Below are 9758 nucleotides of genomic sequence, written 5' to 3' on the forward strand. Positions count from 1 at the left end.
CCTCAAAAGGAAATCTAGACTGGCTCCCTCCTGAGTTGTTATTGTATTTTCAGTGTCACAATGGTTTTCCAATTACATTAAACCCTAAGTTATAAAGTTATGAGTTTAACCCTTAATACAGTTACACCTACTCAATAAAGCTCTTAGTATGGTTTAAATCAAAGTTTAACCCTAGCAGTCAGTTAGTTCATTACTTGTCCCAAGTTTCTGCCTGACATATACTGTAGCGGTTTTGAGATTTAAAATCACAATTTCAGTCAGATCAACTATAGAGCATTTATACAGAGTATACACACTGAAACAGAGAAGTCTAAAAACAGAATGTTACTCACACAATTCTAGAAGTCACCAGTTGTTATTCTGTCAAAATCGAGTTCCACACTTATTAATACTTTAATACGGTTAATCATTTTAATTAAGGTCAACCTTTTTTTCTTGACCTTTCACTGTCTTTTGAATTGGACTTGTTCTAATACTATTTCATTTCATTGCATTTTTGTTCAACCCAAAATAACCTTGCGGAAACAAGCCAAGTCACAACTTAATTTCCTTGAAAAAACTGAACCCGATTAAGTGCTAATTACATTGATTTTAAGTTTGTTTCAATGATTGTGTTGAGTTTTTTGTATTAATCTTAGTATTTCTCTAAAAGAACTGCCCCATTTGAATCCAAAAATGTATTAATTCAATATTTATTTATTATTAGAAATTCTCTTCCTCAATTATGTTGAATTGCATGTTTTTCTGAAGACAGTTCTTCACCTTTTTTCATGTTCATCCGACCTAAAGTAACAGAGCTTGAGTAGTTACTCTGACTGCCAGAGGGAGGAGACAAGAGTTCCATACCTCAGATTGAAGGATAGAAAGATCCATGGAAATTAATATTAATTCACGGACTCATAAAATGATGCATTTATTTTAAACTTTTGTATGAATGATTACTTAGTATTACTTAGTATTTCTGAGGTGACCGCACACAATAGCAAACAGCTTGTTTGTTTATAGCCTAGTTTTAAATGTTTACTTCTGGAAATTACATGTAAGCTACAAAAATGGAGATTATCCTGCTTAACAAAACGTGTTAGCATCATAAACGTGTGTTTTCTATAGATCTATTTTCTGCATTATTTAGAAATCCGATGCAGAAATCCGATTGCTTTTAGTCGAGGCAACCCCTGCAATGTTAACAATCATCTCGTAAAAATACATCATCATTGCACCTCCCCTTTTATAGTTCTAAGAAATGTCTAATCTAGAGGAATTCTTAGTTAAACTAGTGACATACCTTGAGGGGTCTGGGGTGGCAGTGAAGAAGTGGACGCAGGGCAGGCTGCTGTCTCTGGGCAGGACAGACACCATGCTGCCTGTGGTGCAGAAACCTTCAGAGTCCATGCAGATCCCACTGGGCTTGTCCCTCAGAATGGACATCATCACCTCAGCCGTAACTGAGCCTGCAGAGAGTGGATGAATGTTACAGTAGATTGACATTTAAAAAAAGATAAGACTTATGTTCTAAGGGGGACGTCCACAGGCATTCTGGAAAAAGAAGAACTTGAGCCCTCTCACCGTCATGTTGCTGGAGTAGCTCTGTGCCGCCCCTGTAGCGCTGTTTGGCCAGCTCCATCCTGGCAGGTGGGTTCTCGGGACTAAACACCTGAGAGAAATTGAACTCTCCCTCTCCGTCCCACCAGCCCTGGCCCTGGGCCACGCTGCGCAGCTCTGGGTGCTCTGCGGACCCCTCAGCACCGATGGTCAGCTGGTTGGAGATGTTCTTCACACCCTCTGAGAAAAGGAAGGGGATGTTATATTGTAGAGATGCTTGATTTCTTTAATCTTAGCTGTTCCCCTCACAGAGCGCAGGCATTCGACCTTGAGGTGATACTCTCTTTAATAGTGGCGTTGTCCCCATATTATTGACTGTAATGAGTCAGGCATAAGCTGATACAGGATGTTTTCCTGGCTTTAGGGACATCTGGTAGTCCATCTGATTGGGTATGTGTCTCCCCTTAGGCAAATATATTCTTAGCAAAGGGACAGGAGTTATAGTGCTTTGCTTGTTATGTCTTGTCATGCAGAATGTTGATTATTCTCTCAGAACAAGTTAGAACTCTGCTGCAAGGGTCCACACCCGCACCAAACCCTGGCAGCACATCACCCCTACCCCCCGTCACCTCCACTGGCTCCAGGTCTCGCATCACCTATAAACTCCTCCTCATCACCTACTTGTCCCTCCATGCCCTTTCCCCTAATATGCCTTCTGTCTCCCGTCTGTTTTCTTCGTAGTTCCAGTGTGTTCAGTCCCACAGAGTGTGTTTTGTGTTTGTCCCTCTGTAAAAGAGACCTTGGGTTTATGAAGGCGCTATGTGAATGTAAGTTATTATTATGAAATACTTTGGACTTGGTTAGAGAGATTCAGAATTGGTTGAGCAGGAGCTTTTTCACTTCTTTGCTGCAGCAAATGTCTATGTCAATTCTCCGGCTGAACTTCTAAAAAATGTATTGTCTGACATCAGTTCAAGCTCTCCAGTGTTCTCCCAGTCTTCCGAGTCCTTGCTCCAAATGCTATGCTCCAATTTTCTTTTTAAGAGGGCAACATATTCAAAATGTTCCACCTTTCAGCAAGAATCATGCCGTTTATGTACACTAATGCATCTTTGTGCTGTATTTGCATATACTTGCAGGTTAATCTCCACTTGACAGAGTGCTTCAACCCTGATGCACGAAGGTCTGACTCTTCACAAAAGTCATAGGATCCCCTGAATTATTTGACTGTTTTCTATAAGCTTTGGTCTCATGTTAAAGAATAAAGAATAAACAAAGAGATTTGTTTAAGTAAAGAAATATTTCGTATAGATTTGATGTGGTTTAGTGTTGATATGCTTTTTAAGGCTGATTAAACTCACTCATAACTTAAGTATTTTTTAGTCCCATAAATCCTTTTAGCCTTGCTAGTGGTATCGCTTTATGGATCCCTGACTCCACCGGGTCACATTTTAATGCGTCTTTGGTTCATGTTAAAAGGCCATTATGTCTAAATGACTATTATCGGCCCTTTAGTGAGTCTACATTGTTGCACTGGGGTGCAAAGGTCCTTCGGTTTTAAAGTCAGGAAAAAAGAGCAAAATATGTCTATGCAAGAGATTTGGTGATTTTTCAATTAACTTTCCAGAAAGAATGTATGCTGCATAAACAGTGCAAATATCAAGCCACACAGCCTTCAAAAATACTGTATTTGACCCCTTACTTAAAATATATCCTATTTTGGATCATTTTATCTTCATGGTGAATTAGAAAATGGTAGGTGTTCCGCCAGGCACCCTATCTGGCCCACTGACTGAATGTTCATTTTCACTCACTACTCATGCACCTCCCACTCAGCACCCCTTAACCTTTAACCCTTTACCTGTAACCTTCTGTGCCACCCAAAGCCTCCCTGCTGTTTCCAGGACCCAGGCCTCGTTGCGGTCCACCAGCAGGAAGGTGTTGTGGTAGCTGAACGGCTCAGGGTCCTCCCTGCACGGCCCCCCCTGGCCATGCTGCTCCAGGAGGCTGGTGATGACCGTCAGCGCCCCCCAGGCAGTGTCCCCTCGCTCCAAGCCCAGTCTGATGAGAACATGCTGGATTACTTTCTTTTTACAAGACACCATGTAGGTATAACAGTTAATACATTTCAGTGGTGTAAAGCAACTAAGGATATCTACTTAGTGTTTCAATGTTATGCTACTTTGTACTTCTGCTCCACTATAATTCAGAGGTAAATGGTGTACTTCTACTCCACTACATTTATTTAATACCTTTAGTTACTTTACAGATGTGGATGAATGATGTGAAATATGATCAAGTGTTAAATCAGACTTTAGTTCCACCTGGAGTAAATTCACAAGCTACCCTGCAGTATACAAAGTCATTCAAACTAGCAGCACCTTTACCAGCTTTGAGAACACTTTAATTATCAATTATTATAAAACATATCATATATATTATTCTGAAATGGACCAATCTGCACAAGGACTACTTTTACTTTTGGAACTTGAAGTTTATTTTGATGATAATATTTTTCTACTTTTACTTGAATAACATTTTGAATGCAGGACTTTTACTGTAACAGAGTATTCGTACATTCTGGTGCTTTGTTTTACTTATGTACACGATCTGAGTGCTTCTCCCACCTATGATAAGTTCTAAATAAATGGTAACAATTCTTTCATTTTATCTAATTGTACTTTTTCATGTATTCAGTCTTTTTAACTAACCATGAGGACCGGTTGAGCTTGTTTCTGCGGTTCAGACGATCCTCTGCGTATTTTTTCGAGGAAACGGTATCTGAGAATCACTTGGCAACATTCCCTATTGGTTAACTATTTTTATACAAAGAGATGAATAGATTAGAACTCCTTCATGTTCTTACCACACCTGTCATAACAGGCTCCTGACAATCTACACACGCTTCTGATCAAAGCGTCAGAGGATCAAGTTAAAAGGTCTAATGAATGTCCAATATTTAAACTGTATATAATTAGAACACAGTTAATAGTTGCTTTAATCAGCTTTGAAAATATATATTTCTTTATTTCCTAAATCGCTTTACTGTTCATTATTATTATTATAATTTTTGAGATGTGTCTTCATGAAGTCTTCAAAGTATTTCCTTCAATACAATAATTCCTTTAGTTTCTAAACCAGTATACGGTGAAGAAAAGTAAAGCATGCTCAGTATTTTGGCCCCACAAAAAACCCATTAGGTTGTATTTTAGTTTATGTAATTGCAATATTCAATCCATCCAGCCATACAGCATCAAAAGGGTTCTCACCTGACGAGGTCCATGCCCAGTAGAGCCTCTCCGGGGCTGACGGCCTCTCGGGTCCAGACAGCCTCGTTCCCGATACACACTCCCTGGTCATTGGCTCCCATCTCTGCACCCCACATCCAGGCAGGTTTACTGAGGACGACAGCGTGGGTCTGCTCCACCTGAGGGATCTGGATGTATGTGCACTGAGGAAAAAAAGAGTGAGTGAATGAATTGAAAACCAGAAAAAATAATGGTGTTCAAGGTATGTAGGTATACATTGCACAAACACTTACACCAACACTAATTAAATCAAACTTTATTTTTATAGCACTTTCGACACTCAAAGTTAGCTCTAAGTGCTTCACAAAACAAACACATAGACAATTTACAAAAAATGTAAACAATACTATCTACCCCTTCCCAGAGTAACAATTACAATAAAATAAGAATAAAATATAATTCAATTAAAAGTCAAATGTAAAACTAGTGTGGTAGGAAAAGCTGAGATAATCTCTAAGGTAAATACCAAAAGGCAAAGATTACCTCCTTTGCGGTAAAACAGTGTATCCGATCAGCCTTTTCTAGACATCAGTATTCTGAATTAAATTAATGAGAGATATAAATGTGTACATTAGGTCTATTTAGAACTAGAAAATTGTCCTCAGTAGAGACTCACTCCCAAACAAAGAAGAGTTAGGTCTCATTCAATTGCCCCTCTAGCTCTCCTACAATCCAGATGGTGGCAAAGATAAAAGAGACGGCGATTCCAGTGGCGGCTGGTGGAATTGTTTCTAGGTAGGGCTGTGCCACATGCAATCAATTTCAGCAAACATCCCAGTATGACTTAATACAAAAAAAAACAGGAGTTTTCAGTGTTAATTTACCTGCCATTTTAATGGCTCCATAAACAATTTAAGCATTTGAGATTAACAAAAACTTAAAAACAATGGCATTAGCAATACTTGCATGTATATATTTATGATGTATATATAATAAATATATGTATATAATATATGTATACATATATATATTACAGAACAACGGTATAATCAACAGTAATACAAAAAGCTGAAGATGTAACAAACGAATAATAATTATTCTTATTCTTAAAATCAATGTGGTGTACGTTTTTGACGTGCCTTTAAAAACGGTGGCGTTCTTCAGGTTCTCCTCCAGCACAGTGTGCAGGAAACAAAATCCACCAATCCCCTCAAAATGCCATGTTTGACTGAAGAGTCAGTCTGGTCATACCCACGCAAAGCCAACTCAAAAGCCCCACAAAACTTCATTATTTTGGATAAAATATGCATGTTTTTTCATCCAGTATAATATTGGCTTCCAAAATGTAGTTGAGTAGAAGTTTAAAGTAGCATAAAATCATCCTGTTCCTCATTGTGTTTCCTCACTGCAATCCTGTTGGCGTCGTCCAGCTGCTTAGCAGTTGCTTACTTGAGGCGATACAATAATCGCCCCTCCGGTAGTAGTTTTGAGGACGCTGATTGGCTACATTTTATGTTACACGTTCATATCTTGAATCATCAATTGGCTAACCTGCTACAGAGACCCGCCTCCGTGGGGAGATTTCTCCATCGCCCCAGCACAGCACTTCAATCATACAGTGTATAGGAAAAGCATATATTTTGCGCAAATAATAAAAAAAATCATATTTTACACATATGCATTCCATATTTTAAACACACAAATATTGACAATTTGTATTATTAGTTATTGTTATTATAATTAATAATAATGTTGTTGTGTGTGGTTTAGCCCCCTATTGGCCAGCCGCCATGGTGACCTTTAAGTGAAAATCTGACTACTTGATCCACCAGTGCAAACTAAAGCTGGTATATTTGTCATGACTCCAGGTTTTGTATTCATTCTTTAAAACCTTTCAAGAATGTCCATCAATAAGAATTTCACGTTTTGTTTCACATCATTGTTTCTGTTTTTCACGAGTGCTTTTTAGAAATACTGAATTGGGATCCTAGGGGAAACCAGTCAAAATAACCAAATTCAGCCTATTTAGATTTAATAGATGGAATTATATATTAATTCAATGTTTGAATAGGGTACTTAGTTAAAGTAGCTCACACTACCAGGGGGCCAGTGGCACTGTCAGTCATTTAAAAAAAATGTAAACACACATCTAGCCGATTTTCCTCATGTGTTCTCTTTTATTTGATTTTACACGATATACAAATAACTGTGACTTTCCTAAGTTAATAATAATGTAGTTATTTTTTTTATAGATTTTTCTTGCTTCCTTCTCTTAATTGTTTATACCGCACTGTGAATGAATCAAAGTAAATATATAAGTCGTCATGAACACATCTGTCCATCAGACAGAGTGCTGCTGTGCCTCCTGTCATCATTAATGGACGTCTCTTTAAAATGACCGCTCAGAGGAGAGGAGTTCTCATTTCTCTAACCGCCTGCTGCTTCCCCTCCTCTCTCCTCGGTTCCCCTCCTCGAGCCCTTGTGTTTCTGCCTCCCATGCCCAGCTGTGTCTTGTCCTGTGATTACCCTTTTTTGTATTTAGTCTTGTCTTCCCCTGTGCTCCTTGTCGGTTTGTTGTCTTTCCTGTCTCCCTCCATGTTGGTTACGGTCAGTTTTTGTTTTGATACTACCTCGTGCTACCTGATTATTTTATGTCATGTTTTTTTTTTATCATCAGCTTTATAAATAAAGCTCGCCTTTTGTTCCTTGACCGTTTTTGTAGTTTTTATACTGCATTTGGGTCCTACCTTTTCCCGAATCCTGACAGAATGAACCGACCAAATTTGGACCCAGCAGATTCTGATTTTTGGGCTCTACAGGCGGAACGTCTTTGGTACTCTCTTGAGTACATTTTTTATACCTGGTATGACGCCTCATCTAGTCGGGGAAGGAGGCACGCCAGGAGGCTGCTCGCAAGTCCTGGCTCAGGAGCTTGTTGCCTGAGTCGCTACAACTTTTTACAAGTAGTCCTGAAAACTTGTCTCAAGCCTCTAACCCTTTCCTGGGGTCTGGCCTGGCCTTGGGAGGTCCGCGGATCCTCCGGAAGGTTTCTGGAAGATGCAAGGCCAGGATTCCAGCCCGTGCTCCAGCGGCTCCAGTTCCGGCCCCAGTTACGGTCCAAGCAGCAATGGTCCCGGCCCCAGTTCCGGTCCCAGCAGCCATGGTTCCGTCTCCAGTACCGGTCTCAGCAACCATGGTTCCGGCTACAGTACCGGCCCCAGCAGCCATGGTTCCGGCTCCAGTACCGGCCCCAGCAGCCATGGTTCCGGCTCCAGTACCGGCCCCAGCAGCCATGGTCCCGGCTCCAGTTCCGGCCCACGCAACCATGGTCCCGGCTCCAGTTTTGGCTCCAGTACTGGCTCTCTGGCCGACGCCAGCTCCCCGTGTCCTGTCGGCGTACAGGCCGACTCCAGCTCCTCGTCTCCTGTTGGCTCTCCGGCCGACTCCAAGTCCCCTCTCAAGTCCCCTCTCGAGTCCCTTTTCAACCCAGTCCGTCCTTGTGCCCGGCTCCCTGACTATGCCCACCGCGACCATAGCCGCTTCTCTGTCTCTGCCATGCCCCCGGGTCGGCCGCCCGAGACCACCTCCTGTTCCTCTGCCTTGCCCCCGGGTTGTCCGCCCAAGACCCCTTCCTGGTCCTCTGCCGTACCTCTGGGCTGTCAGCCCAAACGCGTCCTCCGGACCCCCTCCTTTGGGGGTGTTGGACTTTGTGTTGAACCTCTTGAATCCGTCCCTTGAGGGGGGTGTTCTGTCACAAACTTAGTTTTATGTCACAATTTTAGTTTAGTCTGTCTTGTCATGGGTTTTATTTTGCAATTCTGTTCTCCCTGTGTCTTGTCTTCCTTCCTGTCTTTTCCCTCCTGTGTCTGATTGTCTGATTGTGTTCACCTGTTGCCCTTGTGTTTCTGCCTCCCATGCCCAGCTGTGTCTTGTCCTGTGATTACCCTTCTTTGTATTTAGTCTTGACTTCCCCTGTGCTCCTTGTCGGTTCATTGTCTTTCCTGTCTCCCTCCATGTTGGTCACGGTCAGTTTTTGTTTTGATACTACCTTGTGCTACCTTATTATCAGCTTTTTAAATAAAGCTCGCGTTTTGTTCCTTGACCTTTTTGTCTTTTTTATACTACATTTGGGTCCTACCTTTTCCCGAATCCTGACAGTTGATTTCTCAAAGCCTCTTGAGGAACTGTGATATGGGTCTATACATACATTTTATTTAAAATGTACCATTCTTTTTGATTATTCTCACACACTTCATCATGACTTATGTGGCCTTTGTTCTCACTGTCTTACACAAATCTAACACAAGAATACCACCATAAAATGAAAAGAATAATACTCAATCGCGTAAAAAATAATACTCAATCGCATAAACAATTATCCCTGATTTTGTTATAATAATGCAGATATTTGTCATGTGTTACTTCCACCCCTCTTCTCACAATATAGTTTAGGTAGTTAGGCAAATATGATTACGGCAATGGAAAAGCTATTGCTCTGACTTTCTTGCATGAAAGTCAGAGGAGCTGCACCTCGACCTTCACACTCCTACTTCCAACCTCTCATTGTCATAAAACGTTTGCATTGGATGTAAATCACGATGTGTGAAATGGCCCGAATCTGACATCATTCTTTGGGTTGCTGGAATAGTTTGCAGACAAATGTTGGATAGAGGTGAAGGTGTTTCAAGTGTAGCTACTCACACTGTGACTGATGCATGTGAGGATCTCAATCCAGTGGCTCTCCACAAAGCTTCGGCTTGGGGTAAACAAGCATCAATAACAGATGACTCACTCTCAGCTGGCAGCGGAGTCATGAACAAAGTGGTAGTCGGGTAGTGGGCAGAGTTACTTGGTGCTGTTTTCCACCACAGGCTGACTCATTTGGCTGTAATCCACTGCTCCGGGGTGGCTGTCTTATCTCCACGGATTGATGGGTTCTACTCTCACATAATCACATTTCAAAAGAAT

The 9758-nt window shown here is 41.2% G+C and overlaps 1 protein-coding gene across 1 annotated transcript; it reads right to left on the bottom strand.

Moving 5' to 3' along the window:
* Positions 1-1148: 1148 nt before the first annotated feature.
* Positions 1149-7985, bottom strand: LOC104958797 (secernin-2-like). Its single transcript, XM_010786598.1, has 6 exons — positions 7786-7985; positions 7538-7550; positions 4812-4993; positions 3404-3603; positions 1567-1782; positions 1149-1451 (listed from the first exon to the last, which is right to left on the bottom strand). The coding sequence occupies exons 1-6, from the start codon at positions 7983-7985 to the stop codon at positions 1237-1239; spliced, it is 1026 nt and encodes a 341-aa protein (XP_010784900.1). The 3' UTR covers positions 1149-1236.
* Positions 7986-9758: the final 1773 nt, after the last annotated feature.

Source organism: Notothenia coriiceps, unplaced genomic scaffold (genome assembly GCF_000735185.1).
Source record: "Notothenia coriiceps isolate Sejong01 unplaced genomic scaffold, NC01 NC01_scaffold00029406, whole genome shotgun sequence".
Lineage (NCBI taxonomy): Eukaryota > Metazoa > Chordata > Actinopteri > Perciformes > Nototheniidae > Notothenia > Notothenia coriiceps.